Source organism: Drosophila virilis, chromosome X, assembly GCF_030788295.1.
Source record: "Drosophila virilis strain 15010-1051.87 chromosome X, Dvir_AGI_RSII-ME, whole genome shotgun sequence".
Classification (NCBI taxonomy): domain Eukaryota; kingdom Metazoa; phylum Arthropoda; class Insecta; order Diptera; family Drosophilidae; genus Drosophila; species Drosophila virilis.
Window position 1 is genome coordinate 15,850,826 of NC_091543.1, and position 12,580 is coordinate 15,863,405.

General features: G+C 41.6%; 1 protein-coding gene across 1 annotated transcript; it reads left to right on the forward strand.

Annotated features, from left to right (window-relative positions):
* Positions 1–531: 531 nt before the first annotated feature.
* LOC6635591 (27 kDa glycoprotein) lies at positions 532–1,645 on the forward strand. Its single transcript, XM_002058980.4, has one exon. It carries the CDS (start codon positions 547–549, stop codon positions 1,483–1,485), a length of 939 nt encoding a protein of 312 aa, XP_002059016.1. The 5' UTR covers positions 532–546; the 3' UTR covers positions 1,486–1,645.
* Positions 1,646–12,580: the final 10,935 nt, after the last annotated feature.

Consider the following 12,580-nt stretch of genomic DNA (forward strand, 5'->3'; position numbering starts at 1 on the left):
AAATTAGCAGCCAACATTTTGTGGCATAAAATTCCAAATATGACCGACTGTAGGTCGGTATCAATTCAGAAGTCGTATGAAAGTTGCAACTATTTCCGACCTGACGATTTATGTGAGCATCTCGCGCCCTCTCCTCTAGCCGCTTACCCCTCTCAGCAAGCCCAGTGAAAGGTCTAAGCTGAATCGTTTCAAAATTGTTGGCTTTGCGATTATGTCTGTTTTGATCAATATTTTTTTTTTTTTTGGTTACACACACACAAACAAGTACAGAGACACATGCACGCATGCATATACACACACACACACACATTTATAGAATAAAAACATATTTAATGATATGGATTATTATGGAAGTGTTATTCGAGCTGGCAGCGGTTTAATCTCGTACATTGACCGTAGCGCTTTGTTTCGAGCTAATCGCTAGACGCAGTCGCATTAGGGCGAGGCCCATAAACCGTATTGACGCTGGCTGCTGATAAGATAAGGACAGCGGATGGCTAGCCAGCGATAGCTGCAGCTGGGGCAGAATGATTGTTGCTGGCAGTCATGGAACCAACGCGGAACGGTACGTGTCAACTGGTCGCAGTTTGCATAGCACTGACTGCCTGCTGTTGCTGCCTGAGCGCAGCACAGCTGTTGGCACTTCCGTCCAAGGATCTGGATGAGCTGGGCGCCCAATATCTGCCCGCTGGCTTTGGACAGGCGAACCTTACGATGGCGGATTTGCAGCGTATTCTACAGCAGAAGTGCCAGGAGGCGATTGCGGAGAGGCCGGCCAGCGAGACAAATGCAACGAAACTAAGCGAGGATCTTCAGCTGGGCGCCAGCCGTTTGGGCGAGTGCATCGCCGATCTGGCCAATATCACCGTTGTGCTCGACGAGGTGGAGAAGGCACGGCCACGTGGCGATCTCGATGTTGTCTTCGAGAAGTACTGTCTGCGCATGCCGCAGGCTCGCGCTTGCCTCTCGGAATTCAATGATGCTCTGTTGCCCTGTCTGACGCGCGAAGAACGCCAGCACAATAGCATGGTGCAGCGCATCATTGGCAAGCTGCTGGACTTTGTGTGCTACAAGAACGGCGATCAGATAGCGCTCTTCATAGCCGAACAGGGACCTGAGTGCCTGGAGCAGCACAAGGATCATGTGAGCAGCTGCTTTCAGAAGACCTTTGGTCATTACATTCCCAGCCAGATAAACGTAACGCTGACAGATCTGCCCGAGCTGGTGCTGGGGCCCCGCCAGTGTGCCGAACTGCATGAGTTCGAGGGCTGCGTGGTTCGCCACTTGGAGACGTGCAGCAACATCACGCCCAGCAACATTGTCGAGTCCATGTTTCGCTATGTGCGCAAGGAGTCCAACTGCCAGCAGGTCATTGATCGCGTGACCAGGGAGCGCAGTGAGGCGCTGGGCCTGCGATCAAGCGCAGCGACTGTGAAGTCGGCGACGATTGCCTTGTTGCTGGGCTTAGCCGTAATTACTGTTTAGTTAGTATTTAATCTAACCACAAGCTGTACGCCTATTAGCCTATAGTGTGAGAGTATCTCAAGCTCGATGCTTTTTTTTCTGTTTTTTGTTTTTTTTTTTTTTTTGCCCTTTAGTTTTGTGTGTATTTTATAATTATGTTTAATAAAGTCCACGCTGCGTATGCGCAATGTGTTTTTAAGCCGCTTAACGGCTTCGCTTTTAATGCCCGCCAGCAAGCTGAAAGTCCCAAAGTGTTAAGTTCCAAGCTGCATAAACACAAGTCTGAAATATGGACAGCAGGCAGCCAGCAGTAGCTAGCAGCAGCCACACTGCAGCGCTTATCGGCCAGTTAGCAGGCGGGTCAGTCGTCCGTCCACCCTGCCCTGTGTCGTTCCTTGTCCGTTGAGTTTGCTGACTGGGCCGGTGTCTTATCAGCGACTCGCTAGCAAAACAATGAGAATGGGTCATAGAGGTCATAGACACGGGCAGGGATATGACTGAAACAGCAGCAGTAGCTGCAGCAGCTGCGAACAGCTTGTGATATTTGAAAAGGTTTAGCCAAGCGAGCCGCACTTTGGACTTTGACCAGCTCATCAGTCTGGCAGGCAAATTGATTTGGCAGCCAAGCCAAGCCCAAGCTAGGCGGCCCAAAGATTACCTCAAATGACGTTGTTCCGCTTCCCTTGCCACTCGTAAATCATAAAAAAATGCGTATAAGTCTAAGCGAAAGCGGCGAAAAGAAAAGAAAAGCGCAACTGTCATCGTTTCTCCAGGCGACAAAAAGACAACTGCTGTACAGAAAAGTTCAATACTTGTGGCTGGTCGATGACATCTTTGGGTCTTGGGCATTTGGAAGCAGTCGAAGCGTGAAATGAATGGAGTTTTCCTTGGCTTAGTTCAGTTTATGGACGCCCAGTTTTACTCATTTAACTGGAACGGGAATTAAATGGTTTGGTACGGCATGAAATGAAATGAAATCGAATGGGCTGCTATTGATGAGAAATTTCTGCTTTAGTTTATTGTTTGCACAACTTTTGAGCTTTAGAATGCAATAGAATGAAACGGTTTTAAATCAGATGTTTGTGTTAAAGATAAGCTTATAGAGGAAATGGAATTGTATGAACAAATGGGATACAAGTCTATTACTTCAATGTTTAATTCAACTTTTGAGCTTCATATCGTTAAAGGTTAGCATGGAATGTAATGCAATATAATTAAATAATTAATCTGCCAATTAGTTGGGGCTTATTTATTTCTACTTAGCTTACGATAGGCGCTTCTGCATGTAATCAGTTGCAATAAAATGAAATGGATTGGGCCGCTATTGCATCTTTGTTTAGCTTTAAATTAGAAAGTTTTGAGATGAGAATTGGCTTGGACTGTAAGGACACGGAATCGAAGCAAATGAATTATTTGGGAGCAACTAGTTAAGATTACAATATTTTCATTTGACTTACCATGGGTGTTATCAAGTGGTATGAAATGAAATGGAATGACTTAAAATGGAATTATTAAAAGGCAAATAATCATTTCCTTAATAGAGTGAAATGGGGTGGAATAAAATGAGTTGCGATTAATTAGTTAGAATGACAGCTTTTCCGCTTGCCTTATGATGGCTGCAAACTTTGTGACTGTAAATTGTTAGCGGGCGAAATGGAATGAAATGAAATGGAATTGTTAAAGTAACAAATTGCACTACTGAAGTGAATTCAGTTTACTTAGTCATATTCTATATATTTCATTTCCCATTAGCTTAGAGCTTGGAGCGTCAGCAATCAGCAATCGCAATCAGGAAAGGTTGGCGGAGCGGAAGTTGGGTGGGGCCAAGCTGCAACTGTTTCCTCAGTTGGTTAGTTAGTCAACTGTTTGGAGCCCAGCTAACAAGTCATAAATGTTGCAAACTTAATTAGGCTTGTCTGTGTCAGTTCTCAGTTCTCAGTTCTTAGTTCTCTTTTCCCAGCTCCCAGCTCAGAGTTCCCAGAGTTCAGCAGTTCTCTGTGGCCAGTTGGAGCAGCTGGCAGGGCCATTCATGTTATTCCAATGGCCATTGGCACTGGGTAACGGGTGCAGGCACTTTATTATTGATGTGAAAAATGCGGAAAATGAATGCGTTTCCGGTACTTTTGGCGAGTTGGCAGCTAAATTGCAGCGGCCATGAATCATTCGACTTCGACTACGACTTCAACTTCGACTTCAACTTCAACTCCGCATTCACCGAGCAGACAAACTTTGTACGTGCCACGCGAGCAGTTGCCAGCCAAAACTCAAGTAAACTGGGGAAAAAGCTGAGCAAAAGGCAGACTGTGCTGCTGTTAGCAGCTGCAAGAAGTGGGGTCAGAGGCTGAGTTGTCACAAAACTTGGCTGGGCAAATAATTGCACGTCATTGGCAAAATTATTGGGTCTGCATGGAGATGGGGCAGAAAACAAGCCGAGAACAGAGACTAAAGTGCAGCGAAAAGAAACTACATATGAATAAAATGAATAAACGAATGCAATTCTTACGGGTGTTGCCAAAATTTAATTAAATATTACACTTTGCCGGCAAAAGCAGCTGCAACTAACTCTAATTGTGCACGCATTGGAGACACCGACACAGGCAGAGCGAGCAGAGAGAGTGTAAAACTGTGGACATGAAATGGGAACGGGAGTGGGAGTGAGAATGGGAATGGGATTGGGACAGGCACTTCAACTGGGACTAAGCTGATGGCACCTGAGGCATTTGCGGCGTCTGGTGTCCCACGCTTCAACGCTCATTTGCAAATGTTTGTCTACGTGTGCGGTGTGAAATGCGCGCTGCGTTGGCTGCGGCGCCATGTTTGCGTATCAGTGTGTGTATGTGTGTGGGTGTGTGTGTGCCAGTCCAGACAGGGTGCGAAAAGGGGCAAGTCCCCGCCCGCTGGGAAATTTCAGCGAAAGCGCGACTGGCAAATTGACAGTTTCTTAACCTAGGTTTCGCACCCGACACCAGATGATGGCAACTATCTGTAATTGTTAAATGGAAAAACTTGATACCTACATAAGATAATGAAGCTGTATTCAATATGTTGTCAAGGCGTATACATACTCTAATTGAGAATATAAATATTGGAGAATATTGATTAATGGGACTGCATTGAAATGAACAATAATGAATATATGTGGTTAACTACTTATATTGCTGCAGCTTGTGTTAACTAACATATAGTTAAAATGGCAATAAAGTGGCATTTATTATTTAATGCATAAATGTACTTATGTAAGATATCAAATATTTCGTGCATGCTGTGCAGGCAAATAAAATACATAGTTGATATTAATATTGTTAAACTTATCGCATTCACTTGTGCTAGTCAATAATTGCCATAATACTCGAGTGTCTAATTATTCCAATTACAGTTATAATAATGCTTTTTTTTTTTTTAATATTATACAAATATTATTTTTGCTGCTCTAACTATAACTATTGTATTACTATTTACATCATAGTTTATAACTGTAAATAGCAGTGGCAACAATTGTCTTCGGCTTAAACAATAACACATTCATACCCTCGCCTGGGATGGGGAGACATGGAACATAAAATGCTTGTTATTTACTTGCCTAAATGACTGGGTCAATCAGAGAGCTTATTCTATATCATAAATTAAAATAAAAACTTCTATCAAAATTCATGTCTGGCTGGCATCTCAGTGCATACAATGGACACATCGAAGCTGTTAGTGATCAGAATCCAAACTCAATTTACGTATTTTATTGGTCAATTCAATTCATGCATTGCGTTCTGGGTGTCCCATGTGCCACTTGCCCCAACTTGTCTTTCGCCTCGCTGCACGTCGCACCCTTTAACTTTGTTACATTTCGAGTGTGTGTGTGTGTGTGTGTGCGTCAGCGCTTTTGTCTGTGTTCGTGTCCGTGTGAACCGACATGCGTGCACATGTTGGTTTTACACATGAGTGTGTACATTGTGTGTGTGTGTTTTGCCAGAGTGTTTGTACGTAAGCTGATGTCTTTGCGCGTGTGTGTGTGTGCGGCCATATTTGGCATCCACAAAGTACGTATACTTTGGGGTCTAATTTGCGGTTGCTGGCGCAGCTCAATTTACAAGTGAGAAATTAAGATGTCGACTAAACTTTCGCCCAAACACCTCAACAGCGACGCGGGCACAAACACACGCACCCGCCCACGTATACACATAGTTCTCGCTTGGTTTTTTCTTTCTTTTTTTTTTTTTTTGATAGCGCTTTTAGTGGAGCATAAAAACCGCAAAGTCTCAGCTTGCCACAAAGTCTCAGTGTTATTGCCACAGCAACCAATGCACTTTGCAACTTCTGCTGTTCCTCTACCGTGTTGTGGAATTGCGCTGAAACAGAAAAATGCAGACGCGGCGGGCAATCATAGCAGCGGTCAGTTGGCCGTGGTACACATACATGCACACACAGACATGCCACACATACATGTCACACATGCACGCTTACACACATGCTCACATGCATACATGCAGACACACTTTCACACATTAAAATTGCATCTGTTTGTAGTTTCAAAAAAACATTTAATTGTGCTAAGTTTACAATAGTAAGTATTTCAAAAGCAATGTTGTCTCGAATGAAATGTTGCCAGGCCAACGCGCGGTCAAGAAATCAAGGAGCCAGCCACTCAACGGCAACGTGGCAACTTCACTATGTAGGTGGATGAAGCTATCAAGTCATTACCACTGTACTTGCCATTAGAGCCCTCCACTTTAACTGTTTACTATGTTGTGCATGAACAATTAGCCATTTTTTTATAGTAATTCCACATACATCCTCATGAGTGTGTTGAATGCGATACTAAATTTCCTAATCATAATTATCTTTAACAACAATGAGGTCATTTCGTGAGATCTCGTCCGGCTTGAGTTTCTTACTCATTAAGTTAACTTTGCCATCCATTTTACATTCCTTGTCTTACGAAACACGTTTCACGCGTTTTCCGACCCTGCGAGTGAATTTTCGAAATCGCTGAAACCAGTCAGTTTTGTTCTCTGTTCACTCTGTTTTACGTATACGTTTAAGGAAAGTCTGACGGAAATGTGATTTGTACCTTGACAAGCCTTAAGCATACATTTTCCTTGCACATCTATTTTCCCAAAGATTATCGAAATGACTTCAGACTTAGATCGGATAGTGAAAGGTTTCACAAAGCGAGAAAATCGACCCACAAATTTTCCGCAACTTCAGTCAGAGTTTTGTACAAATCCTTGCACTGTTTATTCCATGTTTGCTTTCAGCTTGCGCCATTCGGTCCATGCGAGCTGCTCTTTATTTGATTAAAGCAGCATAATTAATCTGTTGACAACAGTCAGACATAGCCATTGTGAGCACCACATAGTGCAGTTAAAATAAAACAAACAACTAATAAAAAACTCGTGATGATATTAAAGTCATCCTCTTGTGGGTTGGATGGGTTGTCTAAAAATTATGCATACTAGATACTTGACGTGCCGGGTCGGAATTGGTTTGCTGTCGCATGCGGCGTATACGCAATGTCAGCAATTTTCCCACAAATTGCTAAAATTTTATACTCGAAGCGCGCCACTGCTGTTATTGTTGTTGCTTAACGCTTTTTTTTGTGTGTTTTGCTATTCCAATGGGTTTTTGTTCGACACAAACTTTATTAATTGCGACAGTGAAGTTTGCAGCCGCAAGCTTCCCTAATCCAATCCCAACAACCCTGAAAACTATTAAAACGCGCGATGTTTAATTTTCCCTTTTTTTTACATATACCCCGTACATTTTAAAATTTTTATTATAGAGGGTATAATCAAGTTGGAAGAGGCTACAGTTGCCCCAAGCGAAATTTAGATTTTTCGAGCTTTGTCTGAAACAAGCTGAACAGAGTTTTAAACTGAAGGTTTTTAGTTTTCACTTTTTAGTTAATCAAGTGAGTTAAGTTTGCGTGAAGTTTATTTATAAAATATTAGGCACATTGATTTTTTTTCAACTGTTACCTTGGAACTAGTTACACAGTATTTACTCGCTTCGACTTTATTTATTAACACCTAATTTTTTTAAAATATAAATTTTATAAATAATTTGCATATTTAATTGAATTCCTCTCACACATGATGCTGTTGATATTATTGTTGTTGTGGGCTTGTGGGTTTTAAGCCAACAGTCAACGAACTTTTCTAATTATTTGCGCGCTAAGCATAAAAGTTGACATGTGCTGGCAAATTTGCATAGTTTGCAGACTAACATTCAGCTGAAAAGAGTAGAATTTAAGGGCCTGCGAAGTCGGGTCGGTTAGCGTCGTCGCCTGCTGAGGGTGTTTGGTTTAAATAGTTGTATGAGCGCTTTTAATCTTCATAATAAATTAAACTTATCTATCTATTATCTGGTGAGAAATATGCAGTATATGCCATTTAAATATGCCAATGAATATTTTCAAATAAATAACTAAATGCCACAAGGGCAACAGCAATAATTCTCCCATCTATTCATTGTGTACAAATTTCCTTTCAAATGTCAAGTGTCAATTAATGTAAACACAATAAAAAACATTCATTGCACAAGCCAAATATTCAAAACCGAAATATGCACAACAAAAGACATGTTAATTGCGGTAAAGTTGATGGCGTAACATTTTTGGAATCATTAGTAATCATTGAATACATTGGTAATCACATCCAATCGAAACTTTGTCCAATAAAATCTCAATTGTCGTAATTGTCAATTCTGTGACAGCTGTGAGCGAACCGAACCCAACAACTCCACGGAACAGGCCGTACTACCCATTTTCTGTGGGTCTGTGGCACGTCTGTGACAGAGCGCGGCGTGGATACGTGCAGCATTTCATTTGTTTGCATTTGACAAAAATGATATATAAAACAAGTAAAAGTGTTCTAGTCGGGAGTGGCCAATATGAATATACCCTGAATCCATTCATGCACAGCCACACACATAAGGCCCACTAACTTCTCTCTAGTGCCTTTGGTCTTTATGGTCCAATCTTTAAATAATTTACATGTGCATACAAAGGCTCTACTATTGAAAATAAAAATATAAATCTTATGAAAATGGAAAGATGAGATACATGATGATATACTAGTTTTAGCAGTTTCCGAAAACAAAGAGCTCACATCTGCATGTTAGATGCATTTTCAGAAGAGCCCTATACCCTTTTTAGCCATCTTCAATGGGTTCAGGGTTAGGCAAGGCAAACGGTGTTTGGTCTGTTGAGAAGCGGGCGCTCAAAATGCGATGCTAGGCGCTGGTGGGATGAGGGCGTACGGGGTTTCGTAAATGGTCTCGGTTTTTGGCAATTGGGAACCAGGCCAAGACCTAGCCTCGTTGCATGCTCTGCATAAATTGACAAATTCGTTTTGACTTGTTGAGGATGAATTCCTTGCATGCACTTTTCTATTTCCAATTGTAGCAAGTGTGTGGCTGGCCCCACCATCACCCGCCTGACCGCCTGCCCCATTACACTGTCCCCATCTATGCTAGCGTTGTCAAACGTGCTACGAGAATTTGGCAAGAAAATAAACTAATTTGGCTTTACGAACAAAAATGCGGTTGCAATTGTTATAGCATCAGTAGCAGGACGATGAAGCGGTAAAGCTTTCCAATAGTTGCAATTAAATGCAACATTTTGGGGTTTTGTTTGCATTTGGTAACTTCGATATACGCTTCCAATACGTTCCCCCTCCCTCTCACTCTTCGACTACCTTTCCTTCTTCCTCTCCCTGTGTGTGTGTATGTGGGGGTCTTAATGGGTCTCTACTGTGGTCTCGTCCGACGCGTTTTTCCTGATAGCTTAGCTCAGAAGGCTTAGTTTTTCAATTAGTTTGATGTGTGGCAGCCTTGTAAGTGGTTGCTAAATTGTGGTTGCTTTTACTTGTTCCATCTCGTGTTGGAAAAACATAAAGGACAATATTGTATTTAAAGGGAATGCAGGGCTGGTGAGTCGTGTGAAATCCAAGCCAAGCTGCTCTAGCTGCTAACGAGTGCTGATTGAATCAATGTTTTCAGATATGTCCAGCTTATCGACAATATCAGCTTTTTAAAACAACCGTACGAACACTTCAATTATAAGTATAAACGTATTTTGAGAGCTCTGTCCAATTTTACTCATCTGATCAACTTTGAGAAAAAAGCTTTGAATTCGAAGGAGAGTTTTTTTATATTTTGTTTCGTTAACAAACCATTTTTCCCAACCTCATTCAAATATAAATAAATATGAAATATATATACAGGCATGCAAACATGGGAATTTTAAAAGCATTTGAAGTCATGACGTTTTGTTAACAATTAAATTTCTGGGGAAATAAGTATGTTAAAAAAGAATTATTAAAGCAATATTTAATATGTCAGCAGGATATAAAATACAAAATCCTTTATGTCAGGCTATATTGAGTAATATTTTATATTTACCATATATGAATTCTAAAATTATAGAGTTTATAATTCACGAAATGTTTGCTGATTGAGACATCAAGTTGTTGACTCTACAAATCGGATCAGTGTTTCAGCACTCTGCAAATGAATTCGTTAAATTCGTAAGTCATTAAATCAAATGCAAAGCCCAGCTGGACAAATGCTTACCAGCCACTGTAACCGCCAACATCACCTGAAGCAGCACCACTCGCACCTGTTTAAATCAAAAATCAAACTGCATTTGGGGTAAGAAATGAATCTTTCGACTCGGAGGCTTCCTTAGTGCTCAGTTGCAGTTTTGCTGGACTTGTCTTATTTGAATTGCTTTTCACTGTAATTGCGGTCGAGTGGCTGTCACAATGTCTCACCTCTCCACACCTCATGGAAGCACTCGCAGCTCCTGAATGGCATTATCAGGCGAAATGATTTTTGCAGCTTGAAACCCGTTTCTTACGTTTTTTTTTTTTTTTTTTTTTGACTACACTGCAAACAGTTTTCCAATTGAGTTTCGACTTTTTGCGAGTGAAGCAGGATCTTAAATGAAAAGTATTTTACTTTGACCACATATAACTATTTAATTTACTTACACACATAGGTTTTTTAATAAGGAAAATGCATTTGTGCTGCACACTCACCTTCAGAAGTGCGCCACTTGTTGGGAACTCCCCTTTCTGTCTGTCTGTCTGCCTCTTATGTCTGTGTGTCTGTCTGTCTATTTCTCTGTCTGTGCTGTGCTCTACTGTGGGATTTGGTAAAAAGCTTGAAAAGGAATAACTCACTAAAATACACGTGGCTCAAGTGCAGCGTTGACACCTAAGCAGCTGGGCAAAGAAACCAGGCAAATACTTTAAAGCCATAGACAGAGACAGCGACAACAAGTAGCAATGTTGCAATCGAGTGTAACCGACTGCGTATTACACTTGCGCGCCCAATTTACTAAGAGATTATATATTATAGAGTATAGATTTTACTTTCTTGTCACGCCCTCAGCCGGCGTATAGATAACTTAAAAATGTATCTGACATAAGTAAACAAGAGTTCATATTCCAAGTTGGATGTCCAGGCAATATGCTCTTTTCACTTTATGCTTAAGTATGAAAATGGGCGCCAAGAACTTTTTACCGTATCTTTTCAAGTGTTTGTGTTTGAGTGTGTGTGTGTGTGTGTGTGTGTGTGTGTGTGCGCCCCCACTCGCTTGTCTCACTCGAGGGGGCGTGGCAATGACATGGCTGCTGGCATTTAGCAGTTGTTGAAGCTTGGCTACACTTGGCTTCACTTTGTACTGCTGAAGCTGAGCTGCCTTTTTGAATTGCTTTTAGTTAAATTATGCGCCAGTTGGGTAAGAGAAATGCTTGCCACACACACACACACAGTCTGACACTCATACACACACACACACACATGCACAGCCGCACCTGACTTTTGCCTGACAGCAAATGATTTAAATATTTGTCAAGTAGATGGCCAGGTAGCTAGCTGCTAACGTGGCTAACAGAAAGCAGATGCTTGGTTGCAGCTGCAAATGTTGTGCATACGCCACATGCGCCACATACTGTCGACCCGCCAACGTCAATTATCAACATAATCGTTGGCAGATGCAGTCTGCAGACAACACGAAAGTAACACCTCAACGAAACAACAACATCAACAACAACAACAACAGGAACAAACAACAAAGAGCAACAAAGCACAGCAAAAAATGTGCGGTAATTAGTTTATAGCCAGCAGTTAGGCAAAACACGGAAAAATAGCGCCACGACATGACATGCAGCACCATCAGCAGCAGCAGCAGCAACAGCAGCAACAGTAACAGCAACAATAGCAGCAGGATTAAAAAAAAAAAAAAACAAAAACACCCACAACAACAACAAACGCAAAAACAAAAACAACAACAAAACAGACAACGTAACAAAATTAGCTTTTTGGCGTACAAGCATAACACCAAAAGTTGACTGAACTTGGCGCTAAAGCAAATGAAACTCGTGTAATTGTTGGCCCCCAAGGACCAGGTCGGGCCATCAATGTGGAGTTGTTGCCCCAACAACACCCCGCGGACACGTTGCACAATGTTGACCCATAAAACTGGGGCAACCAAATGCTGCGGCTTTTGCCATAGCTCGACTGTCGATAGCTCAAACTCTGGAACAGGCAACTCAACAAAGGATCGATTAAGCGACAGCCCCCAACATTTTGTTCTGTTTTCAAATGTGTTTTAGAAAAAGATTCTTAACGCGAAGTATGCAACACATTCGAATGGTGATGGGTTCAGAATCATCGCACTACAAAAAATGTTTATAATATGAACATTTACTTTGAATGTAAAACAGATGCATTTCTCGATACGAAAATCATTTTTAATTCTATGGCTTCCTGCAAAGGATTTAAGTATACCTACTTGTTGTTTCGTACAATGCGCTGAAAGGTTGTTCCCGATCAATTTGTTATAAGAAGTGCAAAGGGAGGACGTGCAGCATGCACACTATATATATATGACTAAAAACCAACGCATGTGGTGGAACTGGGTACAGGGTGTCTTCTGGTCAGGCAAACTCGACCACAGCAGGCCTACATGTATCTAGATGTTTGTCAGTTTCGGTCTAGTAGCCAGATGTATCTCTATCCCGCTTTATCTCATATTCTTCACCCTAGTTGTTTGACTTTGAAGCTATCGTATACATTTTTATCATTGAAGAGCAGTTTCTTTTTATTTGATAAAGCT

Bases quoted from the DNA above. Each gene is read 5' to 3' on its own strand.
- LOC6635591 (XM_002058980.4), top strand. From the start codon at position 547: ATGGAACCAACGCGGAACGGTACGTGTCAACTGGTCGCAGTTTGCATA.